Source organism: Rattus norvegicus, chromosome 4 (genome assembly GCF_036323735.1).
Source record: "Rattus norvegicus strain BN/NHsdMcwi chromosome 4, GRCr8, whole genome shotgun sequence".
NCBI classification, from domain to species: domain Eukaryota; kingdom Metazoa; phylum Chordata; class Mammalia; order Rodentia; family Muridae; genus Rattus; species Rattus norvegicus.
Genome location: NC_086022.1, coordinates 23,310,139 through 23,325,312, shown reverse-complemented (window position 1 = coordinate 23,325,312; position 15,174 = coordinate 23,310,139). Strand labels below are relative to the sequence as shown.

Genomic DNA, 15,174 nt, shown 5'->3' with positions numbered 1-15,174 from the left:
TCAAATCACCTTTTTCATAATTCTGCTAGTTGCTTGATGTGTAAAAGTCACAAGGACCATTCTGGCTGGATTATCTTGTTGCTTTAACTTGTAACTATCCTTTCATCCATACAGGAGCAAAATTTATCGGAACGTTCCCCATCCCAGACACCTATAATCCGGACGATGACAAAATATATTTCTTCTTTCGGGAATCATCTCAGGAAGGCAGTACTTCTGACAGAAGCATTCTTTCAAGAGTTGGGAGAGTTTGTAAGGCAAGACTCAAGTGTTTTTCTTAAGAATTATGTCTATATGCATGAAGTAAAAGTATTTCATCTGAAGTGTTGAAGGCATGGTTACCATCCATCATTGATAAATTTATAAGAAGAGTTTGTACTATTATATATGAGTATGTGGAATATTTATATGTGTAGTTCTGGAGATGCAATTGTGGAAAGCAAAGACGAGTTATTTTTAAATATCACCTTTTACTTTCAGGGCTTGATCTGCCTCCCCAGTCTTGCATGTTGTTGGCACTCGGGCACTGATGCTCTGTAACTTACTTCTCTTTCCAGTAAGATCACACACTGTCCTGTCCCCTGGAGGAACAAAATTTTGATGTAAACAATCTTATCTTAAAATAGAATCCTCAGAGTAACTTAAACACTAACAAAGTTTTCACTCTGTTTTTATCAATACACACAACACCTAAACAACAACAATGCATTTTGTTTGGACCAACTTAGTTTGAAATACAGCTATATATTATTATATCAAATGTCCTATACAATTAACCTAGACTAAGTTCTAAGAGAAAAATGAAGAAAAGATAGATTGTTGATTTTCAGGAATACTGCACTTAGTTTTTAATGTTGCCATTTAATGTAAATTATAGCCACCAAATTAACAGCTTAAGGCACATTTTGTTCCATCAACACTTTTAGTTGTTTGACTATGGTCTTTATGGAAAAGTGACAGCACCGGAGCCAAGCCTTGATTTCTGAATCTATCCATTCTTCCTGGATTTGCCTCTGCTTAAAGAACTTTCGTGAGAAAGAATAAATCAATTACTATGAGCAAGAGCTGTTAAGTTAATAAATACCTTCTGGAGGAAATTTTTCTTTGGTCTTAAACAAACTTTACTTTAAGTAAGCCTGTCAGTTTTCGTTTCAGTCTGTGCCCTCGGGCTTCCGAACACTTCCAGGGGCAGATACACAAACCATCAGCACACTTGAAATGGCTGCTGACAACATCTTTTGAATGAAGCCTACTTGTGAGCTCAGACCATTCTTTACCTCCTGTTCTAGCCAAAAATGCTTCTCTCTCACTGGTCCTCTCCCCTCCCCCTCCCGCACAGGGGACAGAATTTCTAAGAAGCATCCTCATTCTCTCAGAGTCCATGAATCTGTAATCTTTTCTTAAATCCTCTACCTAGGGATGAATGGCCATGCCTGGAGTTGCTCCTGATGGGTTAGTGTACCCAAGCAGGCCACATAACAACAGTATGCCGACCCTGAAAGCCATGCTGTAGATTGGCCCTGTTTAATAAGTAAAATATATTGAAAATGTCAAGAGGAGTTTACAAGCAGTAATGTATTTCATGAGTCTTTTTGAAAAACGCATATGACAAGCGTGCTGCTTGTGGGGAATTTTAGTGTTTATTACTTAATATGTATAATCCATGTGATAGAGTTTTATTTGTAATAAAGTAATGGTTTTACTCTGGTGTAAGTGAATCTTAAAGATAGATGAATGACAACATTTGTCACAGTTATCAATTTCCATATAGAAACTATACAAACAGGCAGTTCTCTAAGCATGAAACATGGAGTGTTATATTTTAAGCTGTGATCAATCTCCTGAAATACTGAAAATGCAGGGGAAATGCAATAAATGAGTATTCACAAATTAAAAAGTCTCTGAGACTACACAATAAGACTGTCACCTTATCATCCTAACAGACTGTGGGATCAAATAGGGACACGTGATGGGTGAGTTTGACTGAACAAAACAGGCTTTTCACTCAGTGTTTCCTGTCTCTCAATCCTTCTTTTAAGTGGGTGGCATCTATGATAGCTCGCTATGATCTGCTAGTCAAAGGTTCATGACATCTTGTTCTAAATGCTCTCTTTGCAACTGACCTACAGCATATCCAGATCATACTTACTATGACTTTAGATGTTGTTTTCATGTAAATGAATTCTGACGTTATTTGGAATTCATTCTTTTTTGTTTATTTCCCCTACTTCCAAAATATCATCTTGATATCATCTCTATTTTTTTCATCAAGTAATATCAGAAAGCATATCTTTATAATGAGACAAAATTGAGTTTGATAATTATAAAAAAAATCGAGAAGGAAGATTTTGTAATTGGCAGAATTAAGAGAAAGCCGTGGATGCCTTTGAACTTTACCAGGTTTTGTTCTAATAGCATGGTAGTCCTTTATGCTGCTTGTTCTGCTTACGTTTTCCCAGAGTCTGTATTTAGAAACACAAATGTTTAGTTCTTGCTGCCTTTTATTTCTAACTAATTCTTTGGCACGAAAAGGAAATATTTACATTGCAAGAATTTCATGCCACTTGTGTTATGAAACATAAGAAATTGTGTTATATTGAACTAAACAATCTGTTTTCTTGACTTATTTGGCATAAAGTTATTGGTAAAAGGTTTCTCAAACAGACTCACACATGCACATACACACACCCACATACACACATGCATGCACTGTATAGGCATGCACACTAAACGTTGTTCAAATGAAAGGCAGATATGTTCAATATTTTAATCTTTCCATGTATCGTCCTTGACTGTTTCAATAACAGCAACAGAATATGCATTCCCTAAAAGACACACTACAATACTGATTCTAAGCCTCTGTCCTTTCGCAAAAGTAAATTACACAGGACAGCAAGGTATGCTCCTAATGAAATATGAGATAAATAGGAGATATGAGAAGTTGCCATCAGTGAAGTTTGAAGACATCAGATGAAGGGAATGATTGTTATGAATCATAGACTCTGAACAGGACTGTCCTTTTTGGAGGAATAGAGGACAGGCACTCCACGCTTTTGTCAGGGTAGATTCTGTTCACAGAATGCTGAAAATTTGTAACAAGAATTCAAGGCATGTGTCAGCAGAGCAATGACTTTGCTGTAAATTAGGTTATAAGAAGTTTTGTCTCCATGTTAGCAAATGAGAACACTATTCTGTAGGCAGTAGTGTGCCATTCAATACTATTCGGTGTATAGAGGGACAAGGTGGATACATTAGGTACCGCTTGAAGAATGCATCTGGATTGAGAAATACTTGTGATTAGGAAGCCTGTCATATCCAACATAGTAGAAATAGAGACATAGAGTTATATTTAGGAAATATTTAAAAGAGAATCTACTTATAAACATCTAAGGTGCAAATAATTATCATTATTTTATTGATAGATCAATACAGACCAATTCAACCCATGACCGTGGTCAAGTTCATATCTGCAATATTTAATGCAGTAGTTACATGCTGTTATGAAATATGACTATCAAGATCAAGAACTAAAAGTACAATACAATTTAACTGCTTCCTTGTTCCCACACCTGTAATGGTAAAGACCATACATAATAGATGTCTCTTAGTCAATATTATCCCAGAAGTCACTTGGCATACATAGACACACTCCTATATTCTTGGTAACTGGATTTTAAAATAGAAGGCTTGGATCTGGAAAGTGTTAGCATAGTAAGCTACTTGAAAGCATGAACTTGAGGCATTGTAGAATCTGGATTCTTGGCTTTGAAAGCCATTGGTATACTGATGAGTCTTGAGTCTAAAAGTTCCTGAAATTGTTTAGAAAGACTTGTACATAATTTTTGTGCTATGGTAGTATGGGAGGGAGACTTACCACCAGTCAAGGTAATGATAATGATATTTTGATTAAAAAAAGCTGTTGCTGTGGGTAGACAGATATCTATTATCCTAGTACTTGGGAACAAATAAAACATAATGAAGAGTGAGGAGAGTTATATATTGGATAGGAAGAGGAGGAGTAAGAGAAAAAGAAGAAAGAAAGAGAGAGAGAGAGAGAGAGAGAGAGAGAGAGAGAGAAGACCAAGAAACTCAATGATGTTAGAATGATGTTACAGTCCAAAACTTCAGGTATGATAAAGATTTAAAAGGCAGGTTTGACAGTCAGTCAGTAACCAATAACCTTTGCTTGGGGGATATAAAAAGTCAATTTGATATATACCTGCTATCCTCTTGTAACTTCCTTCATTTTTAATCTACCCAACGTGGATACCCACATCTTCCATGACTATTGTACCAATCAAATGTCAGGTTTATGTGAGAGCATTTGGATTTCCCAATGATAATGGTCATGAAGGTATTGATGTGTAGTAGATTTCTTGGTGTGAGCCCTTAAAAGTCTGATGCAGGAGACTTGCTTGTGAGAATGAAAACTTTGCTTTTTGTATATAAAATGTGTGCTCACACATATTATATACTATATACATAGCCTTTTAGATCTAATTCAACTATTGGAACTTCTTCACCTGCTGAAGAAGGTGGCAGTTGTATCCTGTGGGTAAACTACCAAGTTGTATAGGCAACAAATAGCATTGTATTATGTTTCCATTGGTTTAATTGAATTGGACAAAGTATTTCACTTTGGAGTCCAGGCTGTCCTAGAATCCACTGTGTAGTGCACACTAATTTCAAACTCTCACAATTCCCTCTCTCTTCTTTCTGGGTTTCAGACATATAACATCATGTGCAGCTCACATTGTATTTGTTATAAATGTAGAAGCTACTGTTAATTTGATTTCATTAAGAAAAAAGGATTTGGTTTGTTATTATGACAGCAGGTACTCACAGAAGCCAGAAGGTCATTGACTCTCATGAGCTAGAATTACAGGAAGCTATGAACCACCGGATATGGGTGTTGGGAATAAACTCTAGTCCTTTGGAAAGACAGCAAATGCTTTTAACTATTAAGTCACTTTTCTAATCCTGTTTTGTCCTCATTTAAAAATAATTGTGGTTTGTAAATGCATACCATTTATGGATAAAATCAAACTAATTTCGAACCACGTCTGGTGAAAAATTACTAATAATGAGAACTATATATTTTGGCTAGAACATATGGCAGGGAGAGATATCAATTAACATATTATTCATAACAATAAGTAAGGAGAATACCTTTATGTACAAACCCTTTTTCAATGTAAAAGTGATTTTCACCATACAAGGCATGGTTTCTAATGAATTATCTATCATAAAACCATGGCTGTACAGTCTAACCACTTAAAAACCTTTTCATACTTAAAATGAGGTGATTTCCCTATTTTATGATCTTCAGAATCCTTGTTAAGCTCTATTAAATTCTCCACTCTTGTTGAACTCTCAATATTTTGAAGCACAAAGCAGGCCATCTTACAGCTCAGAGAACTTTTGTCATAGATAACACACTATGTAGATGCCCATGGTAAGGAATTACACACTGAATCAGTGATCAGTCACAGCAGCACGAGATAAATTTTGGAAAGATCTCTGTCTACTTACTTTGAAATTCAGCACTGTCAGATACCACTGTATCTAATCTATACAACATCCCCCAGTGTATGTGTGTGTGTATAATGCTGGTCCCTTCAGTGAGGCTAGCTCTCAGCTTTGCACCTCAAGGCTGTTTTGATTACTGGTGGATTCCCTTCATTTTTGGAAGCATTGTGGCAGGCTTACTTACACAGCCCACTCTGAGTTCCAGCTGCAGGCCATGCCAGTTCTCCTTTTGTTTTGAGCACTTCCTTTTGTCCATGCCAGGAATTCAATTTGGATAGCCCTGACACATAGCTTGCCTAGGGGTCTCATTAATAGCTGTTTGCTTCAATTCCACTTACATTGTCTGTTTTGATATATGGCCCTATTTGGACAATCGCTGCCTTTGAAGATTTGTGTTTTTAGCCTGATGACACTTTCTGTACTTATTGATCTCCTCTGAGCTGTGGCTTTCTGCTTACTTTTACTGCGTCACTTGCAACCTAAGTGAGAGATTTAGTGCCCCCGTTGCAGATGTGCTTTGCCTGTACTACCATCTGCTTTCCTGCCAGAGGAATTCCTTGGAAGGGATTTATAAAGTTTGCTGAGGCTTTTAAAACAAAAATTAGTGAGCCTCGATACTACCCACAAGCATGCCTGTGTTTACCCAACTCAACCTGCTAATGCTTAGACACTAAATTCATTAGCATAATGCATTACCCATGCCCTGCATCTCCAATGATCTGAGTTTTTGAAATAGAGAAACAGGTTTTCCTCATTCTCAATGATGGTCTCCACCAGAAAGTCACAAGCAGTTTCCTGTAAATATTAATAAAGAATCAAATTGACAAACTAAAGCAGGAAGAAAACTTTTCCTTGAAACCCTATGTAGACTTTTTTATAGATAACATGATATAAATCTAGGCATGGTGGTGCGTGCTTGGAATCCCAACTCTTGGGAGACAGTGGCAGGGGGATCAGAAGTTTAATGCTGTTCTCTGCTACATAGTGAGTTCCGGGCCAGCCTGAAATACATGCGACTCTGTCTTTTAAAAACGATTAATATTAGCAGACTAACTTTGTGAGTATACAGATTTTTCAAATCAAAAGGCCATAGAAAATAATACACTCCAAGAAATTAGGATGATAATAGGTTTATCGATTCACCTTTGATTAAAACTCCAATATTTGCTCAGAGTTTTTCATGTATATTCTTGTGCAAAGGAAAGAGGGGAATTCTATGAAGCATTGAAAAGCAAACCTCTTTCCTGTGCTGCCTTCTCCAGTTGCTCTCATCTACATCATTTATTCCTGTATTATACTCGGAACTAACAAAACTGGTTTTATTTTGAAGTGGGATAAAACATAGTATTTTTCAAAAATGAAAATATTATTCTACACTGGTGTTACCATCTCTTGGAGAAAAATACACAGTTCATCTCTAGACTACGACAAAGTCAGCAGATAACATTAGGGAAATTTAGTACCTTTACTATTTGAACTTAATGAATGTGTTCTTTCAATCGCTCATATTCTTTATCTGATATGCCATTTCTGATTAAAAATATGCATCTCACAGGCTTTAAATAGTCCCGTGCTGAAATGTGTTAAAGACTGCCATTGCTCAAGGAGTTAACCAGGGCTTCTACAGACACTGCCCAGTTTTCTCTTCTCTGTGGCCCCCCAGGCTGGATTAAGTTATTTCTAGGGACAAACTAGTTTTTGGAAACAATAAAAATGTTTTTATCTAAGTGAATGAAGAATGTTAAAGATAATCTCAACTCAAGATAGCAAATTTAAAGGCTTAAAACTGTAATCAGAACATTAGAGAAATAATCTGAAACCTGGAATAAGGTCCACAAAGTCTCATTTGACATAGACCTGGAGAAAGAGGGGGAAGGGGAATGGAGAGAAAAGAGACAGAGAGAGTAGGAGAGTAAGGCAGTAGGAGCATAAGAGAATAGGAGAGTGAAGAGAGTAGGAAAGTGAGGAAGGGCGAGCAGCCACTCTTATAGTGAGTCTGGCAAACTTGGCTATTGCCAGGTAACTGTGGGCCAGAGCCTAGAATGAATGCTAGCAGCAGTACTTTAGGGATGGGTGAAATCACTTGCCACCAAGCATGAGAGCCCAACATTTGAAGGAGAGAACTCATTTCTTCAAAGCTGTCCTCTGACTTAGAGATGCATGCTGTGTCTCCTATAAGCCCTTCCCCCAAGGAAAGAAAATACATGTTTAAAAATGCACTACAAAGAAGAGATTTAATGAGGATATTTCTGAACATTGCAGGAACCAATGTATGTCAGTAAGCTATACCCTTCAAAAGCAAATGAGAAAACAAATGTCACCCTTTCCCAGTTTTTCACACTGTCTTTTTTGTAATAAACTGTAAATGTAGCTCCTTACAAATTTTTCATGGGAAGAACAACATAACTCTTCCAAACACTAAAAATGAAAATAAAAGGCCAAATATTGATATAATAGCAATATTAATTTAGAAGCAACTCAGTTAAATATTCACATGACATTATAATCAGCAATCCTCTCAGGCGAGCTGCTGAATCAAATGTAGAAGCCTCAGTGATTCACATAGAAATGGATGAAATGACACAAGAAAGGTGCCATTGTCTATTTTCCTAAGAGACTGAAATTATAGGCACTTGTGTCTTTGGAAAAGAAAGCCTATCATGGAGAATTGTCTTCCCTTTACCAACATCAGACCTGTTTGGCACCAACTCTCTACTGCTTACAAAGATGCCAGCCTTTCTGATACTTAGGAATCTTAAGTAAGTTCCAGATAGCTAGATACCCAAAACTCATTATCTCCACAGGGGTGGTTAAATATGCTAGGAGCATAGGGAGTGGTACTGTTAGAGGGTGTGGCCTTCTCGGAGAAAGTGTGTCAGTGTGGGGCTGGGCTCTGAAACTTCACCCAGTGCTAAAGAGTCAGTTTCTTCTGGCTGCAGTCAGAATAAGATGTACATAGAACTCTCAGGTCCTTCAGCACCACTCCTGCCTGGATGCTGCCATGCTTCCTGCCATGATAATGATAGACTATATTTCTGACCTAGTAATCCAGTCAAATGTTGTCCCTTCTAAGAGTTGTCTGGGTCATGGTGTCTTTTCACAACAATGTAAACCCTAACTAAGACACCAACCTACTAACAGTTGACAGCTGAGGTCCCTTAAAAGTGAAAGCAAAATTATACCCGTACAAATCATTAAAAGGGGGGAGAAGGAAACTAGACACAAGTTTCTATCTATATACGTGCTTTCCAGGCATTCCGCCTACTTGTTACATCTCCATCCCTTAAACATATGATTTCAATATATTCTCAGATGCTTTGGCAATTTCATCGATTTTAATTACAATGGAAGGTCAGTTAATTTCCCTAGATCTTTGTTTTACAGTAAAGAGGAGAAACTGACAATCCAAGGTGTTGACAGATCCGTAAAAGTTATGGTAAACACAGGTTAAACCATATTTAGCACATGGACCCAGAGCTGTGACCCACAAGATCACAAGACACACTCATAGAAGCTCATGTGTGACACCCTTGAACTCCTTCACATGTCTGTTTAATATTTATATGGGCCTAAGTTTGCCTGCACAGAAGAAATATGTTTTATCCGTGAGGATGCATGATGACTGATCTACTCATTACTAGGTCAAAACAATTCATAATATATTGTCAAAACCCAAGCAAGTGACTAAACACAGGCATTCTCTTCGAGTGCCACCCAGCTGGAGCACAGGAGGTCAGGCGCATTTACCTTTACCTCTTTGTGTCTTTCATGTGCATCTTTGAGTAGAGGACCTCACAACAAAGAGGCTGTGATAACTAGAGTGGGGCACACAGAACTGACTGGTGACCATGAGCTGATGTTTCTGACATCTCAATGATAAATCTTTGTGTTAGTGAGACTGTTGACTTCTTTAGAACCTCACAAAAGTAAGCGAAGACATGACAATTTAGTGTAAGAGTGATTCTCTCCTTTCAGCCCTCTTCTGGGCTTAAAGTTCTCAAAGGGGATTCTGTGGGTTTGCAAACACACACAGGGTCTGGGATCTGGGCAACAAAGTCACACTGACACTTTCTCGTAGAAGAAAAAGTCTGGTGCAGAGAACTTCCCAGGGTGGATTTCTCTGTTTGCTTTTATCTTTTGTTTCTTAAGTGACTAGACAAGACTTCTGGGTAGGGAGGCAAGAGCAGTCAAAGTTTCCTCTGTTGAAATATTGAAAATTTTAATTGTCAAGTTAAAAAAACAAAACAGTGTAGAAATTTCTTTTTAATCAACGAATCTGGAGCTAGTCAAGTTAGAATTTCCTCATGTTTACCATAGACGAGAATTGAAAATAGAAGAAAGGGGGAATATAAACATTTGTTGACATTTCATACACAGGTATATTTTGAGAAGAATGGTACTTTCTGAAATATAAGCATTGAAAAAGCCATATTTAGATAAGTCTGCCTTTAAATCTTCAGAGCTAGGTAGAATATTGTTTAAACAATGTTAATCAAATAAGAAAAATGCACAAAAGAAACTTAAGAGCAGTTATAGACATGCCTATTACTAAAGTGACATTAAAGTATGCTATGTGGTTTTCTCAAAGACAAATATAATTATTTCATTTCTTTCCTAATTACAATCTCTGAGCGCTTCTTCATTGTGTACTTAATAGCACACAGGCACCTTGGCTCCATATGAAAGCCTCCCTTGGTCTTCTCCTAATTTACTTTTCTAACATTTTCCTTCACTATTTTAATTGATCCCAGTTTTCTTCTAAGCCATCTTTGTCTTCTTTCTCTAAGTATGTTTTGGATTGTTCTGTCTGTTGTGCTTTTCCCCTATTTTCCAGCCCCTGGGGCATTTCTGTAACTAATCCCTTTGCATGTACCCTGACACTGACTGTCTTTGTAAAGACCTAGTACCAAGTCTTCCTCCTTCCACACACCTGTCTGCATTTTCTCAATGGACAGGAACTTCAGCAGAGGCTCTGTATCCTTGGCTCCCCAAACTTGTTTAAACAACTTTGTCAATGTCATTTGTAAGGCCCGTTATTTCTTAACTATTAAATATGGGTATTAAACCCCTGATAGAAGATACATAAAAGAATATTCTAATAGGTGAAGAAATTAAGAACTTGATTTTCTCATGATAACTTAGAAAAACTAAAAATTAAACACTCTCATAAATTTTACTCTCATGTAAAAGGCAGAAATTCTAAACTGCCTTCCTGATAAACAAAACAACTAAAACTTCACCAAAACCCCTCCTATGTTTCTTTTGATTTTTAAGCACTTTCTATATACATCATTGTGGTTTTATTGTATATATGCATTTGCATATAAATATATATTTATATGTGTAACCTCAAGCACATATGCAGTAACCTACAAAAAAAGTCCATTGTTCATAATGCCTTGGAATCATCTAAGCTTTAAAGGAAAAGAATAGTTGTTGAGTGTGGCGGTACAACCATTTAACCCCAGTTCTGAAAAGGCAGAAGAAGGAGGATTTCTGCCACCTTAAGATAAAATGGTCTACACAGTGTGTTCCAGGCCAGACGGGGCTACAAAATGAGAGCCTATGTCAATTTTTTACAAAGAACAAGTGAGGAAGAAAATCTATGAGATTTTATGTTTTGTCTATTAAGTGCATGAAGTGTATTTTTAGTCAAGATCAATGTCTTTAAAGTTTAGAATTATCTTTTTCATTGTATTTTTATATGTTATAATTTTAAAAAGTTAATTAAGAAAATAATAATTCTTATTTAACTTTACTTGTCAATAGCTATCCTTGTTGAATAGGGAAGATTTTAAATGAGAGTTGTATATTGTGAAACTTTGTGCTTGATCTTAGTTTCTCTGAAGATGTGAAGCTCTCTGGTCCTCTTTCTGTGTCGTCTTTTTTCAAGAATAAATGTGTATGTGTGTGCACATACATACATACGTACATACATACATACATACATGGAATCAATTTTCTTGCTTAGGGTAGAAAAAATTCAGATATTTTTCTTCAGTTTGCTCTAGATCATAGGAATTAAGCAGCCCAGAGGAGGTAGGTTCTAAATATTCAAATATAAAGTTCTTCAATTAACTTTTCATTGACTTTTCTAAAAACTAGAATGAGGAAAGGCAAAAGATTTAGGTAACGTATAGTTAAAAGTAAGTTAATAGAAAGTGAATCTGAGAATATTCTTAGTGAAATAAAATGTTTAATGTGTGCATTCCACAAATCATCTGCATTTTATTTATTATGAGCACCAGAAAAAGCTAGTTTATTCAAATACATTTCTTAAATCTTATAAACAGTGCACAAAAGAACATAATTCTGTTTATTCTATTTACTTGATATGGCTGCTTATATTTGGCTTGATGCTTAAAATCATTTTAAATAAAAAGCTTTTTAATGGAAGCAATGCATACAGATTAATATTAAAAATATTTTCTTATGTATGTATGTGTATACATACATTTCCTTTATGCTTATTTAGTAACTTATCAGTTTGAGAAAGAACACTTTTAACTCTATTATGAAACCTATTTTTAAAACATTAAAACATGGTTCTCAAATACATAAATGAGACATGTCTTTTTCATGGACATTGAACTCAAGTTGCCTGGCAGTATACTAAACATACTACATGAAATTTTCCATCAGATCATCAAAATAGCTGAATTTCAAGTCATTAATCATATTTATTCAATGACAAACTAGAAACGTATTAGCATTTTATATGTCATGGAACAAAAACTTGGCAGACATAGGATTGATCTCAGCCTGCTTTAATTACTGCCGTTTTGCATGCATCTACTCATTCATGAGAGTGAAATTGCTTGCACTGCACTCACTTAAACATAGAAATAACATTTACGGTTGAGTGACAAACAAACCTTTCCATTACCGAGATGAAGTGCATATTCACGCTCCATGCCTTGTAAAGGTAATATTAGTAAGATACTACCGGTAATGCCTGCTGGTTTTGCGAGTTACAGATTCGTATTGTTAACTTTTTAACCTTTCTGTTTTCCATTCTTTTAGAATGATGTGGGTGGGCAGCGGAGTCTGATAAACAAATGGACTACTTTTCTTAAGGCAAGACTGGTTTGCTCAATTCCTGGAAGTGATGGGGCAGATACTCACTTTGATGAACTTCGTAAGTCGCCTATCCCTTGTCTCTTGGAGAAGTCTAGCTTCTTAGCCAAATGATTCAACATTTATTTTACTTTAGCATCAAATACTCAGATGCACACAAAACATAAATAAACACAGCCTGAGGGAATTGTTCTTACTAAATTGACATCCGCACAGGTAAAGCCCTTGTTTTCAGTATAAAGACGGAAATATAATGAAGTATTCCTTTACCTGAAAGAGCCTCAAATTAAATAAAGAAAACAAAACTACAGTAATGGGAGGTGATGTGACTAGAAATCCCTCTCTTATCTTTTCCCTTGGTTCCAGCAACCTTCTACAGGTAGGAAGCTTGGATTCCTTGTTCTGACGATGCCCTCTGCTGGGGAATATGGAAGCCTTCTTGGTCATGATCATCTGACTAAAATCAGATTCAGAGAGGCTCCAAACTGACTTCTTTTTCATTTCTTCATTTTTATTCCTCTTAAATCTAGTCCTGGAAAGACATTAGCTGCACATAATGTCACATTATTAGCGTTTTATATTTTAATTTTTAATGAGACATGCAAAATGGATAAGTCCTCCAATGACTTCATAAGTATCATGTGATCTACTCATATTGAAAGTAAGCACACCCATATCTCACGTAATCCTATAAAACATTCTAGTACTTCTTCAATATCAGTGCTGTATTCACTACACAGGCAGCTATTTTCATATTGAAATATTAACTTGAAGCCAGTACAGAAGAACAACATGTTTTTTAAACTGGTGAGTAATATCTTCCCTCAGTCTCTAGTTTTGATTTTATATGAAGTCACATATTCTTAATTGGAAAGAGTCATGGAGACTTCCAACTGAGTCATCTCTTTCATACTTGTATGAAGTATACCAATAGAGGTTATGTCACATAGCTGGTGAGAAAGCTTTTACCCTTAATTCCTTAATATTGTGTGATTCATTTTTATTTTGTAACATACATTGAGTTCATAAAGTATTATATATTGTTAAAAGCAATGGTAATACTATAAAACAAATATGTGATAAATAATTATTTTTCCATTAACAGAAGATATTTACTTACTCCCTACGAGAGATGAAAGAAATCCTGTTGTGTATGGAGTCTTTACCACAACCAGGTAGGCTGAACACAAGGCCCTTTTTAAAGACTTTCAAACCTCTGAAGAGTTGTCTTGTAAGGAATTAGGGTACAGGATCCCATGACTTGGCTAGGCACTTCCAGAATCCAAAAGGCAGGCTGCTGAGAAAAGGCAAGGAAGTTGAATTTTCAGCATGGCCTAAGATCTCAGCAGTAAAATCTGTAGGTATGTAACTTGAGACCAGATTGAATTAGGTCCACCAGGATTATTGAAAATAATCTCCCCAAAGTCAACTGATCATGTATTTTGATCATATCTATTGAATACATTCATCTTAGTTACTAACTTCATGTTTGAATAGTTGGAGACACACCAACTATGTGGTTTGTCTGTGGTGAAAAATGAGACTCTCTGCTGCTACGTCAAACTCTCATACCTGGCTAGCAGAAGACACTCCGTCCTGTATTTTTCACTTCAAGATTTAAAAAGCAGTTGTGTGTGTGTGTGTGTGTGTGTGTGTGTGTGTGTGTGTTATGTTTATGTGTTTGTGTTTATGGAAACTTAAATTACAAGAGGCCTCTGTCCTTATTACCACGGATAATTTTAACCCAGTCCCGTAACGTCTCTGTTGTTTCTAGTCTACTTTTGCTACACATGGTTCATCAACAACTCATCCAAGCTCATGCCACTTCACATATGAAAAAGTATATAGCTAATAAGAAGTCATAGGATAAAACTGTTAGATACAAAAAGCATATATATTATAATATATAACATATACATTGCTCACTATTAGTGCTTTCTATATAGAGGCTGTACTAAGGAGACAAGTGAAAGAAGAACAAAGTTAATTGACAAAGCTGTAATCCATCATAAGATGAGAGCATTCTTGACTTAGAATCTCATCATACCACAAGCTCTCCTATGTGTACCCCTCTGTCACCAAATTAGAAATAGCTGTTCTCACTATTCCACTAACTTACCCTTTAAGATAAGTTGCCAGTTGCTATGAACAAAGCTTTTCTGAAGGTTTCCTTATATTTATACCTATATTCTTTGACCCGTCCAGCGGATCCAGTTATTCGGATATCCCGAAGAGGCGTTCTACCTGTGGGTCAAGGGGGTGGAAAGAAGAAGGAGACCAAGCAAATTTCTGTTGGCAAGGTCTCGTCTATTGAGAGGAATGTACAGCATTTAAAGCTCTGAGGCAAGAATTGAAGCTTAGGGTGAGGGAGTATTGGGAAGTGCCCAAGGACATAAGGTGAATCACTAAACTGCAAGATATCCTTCTTTTTTTTCAGTTTTTTTTTTATTTATTTAATAGTTAATAATAATTCTTTGGTTTCCGGGCAAACATCCCCCTCCCCCCTCCCCTCCCTTATGGGTGTTCCCCTCCCAACCCTCCCCCCATTGCCGCCCTCCCCCCACAGTC

At 36.5% G+C, this 15,174-nt stretch overlaps 1 protein-coding gene across 1 annotated transcript in view; it reads left to right on the top strand.

The window, feature by feature from the left end:
• Window positions 1–15,174, top strand: part of Sema3d (semaphorin 3D) — a 189,157-nt gene that overhangs the window by 135,659 nt on the left and 38,324 nt on the right. The window contains exons 8-10 of the mRNA NM_001104633.1: window positions 115–257; window positions 12,553–12,667; window positions 13,712–13,781. Coding sequence (NP_001098103.1) covers window positions 115–257; window positions 12,553–12,667; window positions 13,712–13,781 — 328 coding nt within the window. The remainder of the gene's footprint in view (window positions 1–114; window positions 258–12,552; window positions 12,668–13,711; window positions 13,782–15,174) is intronic.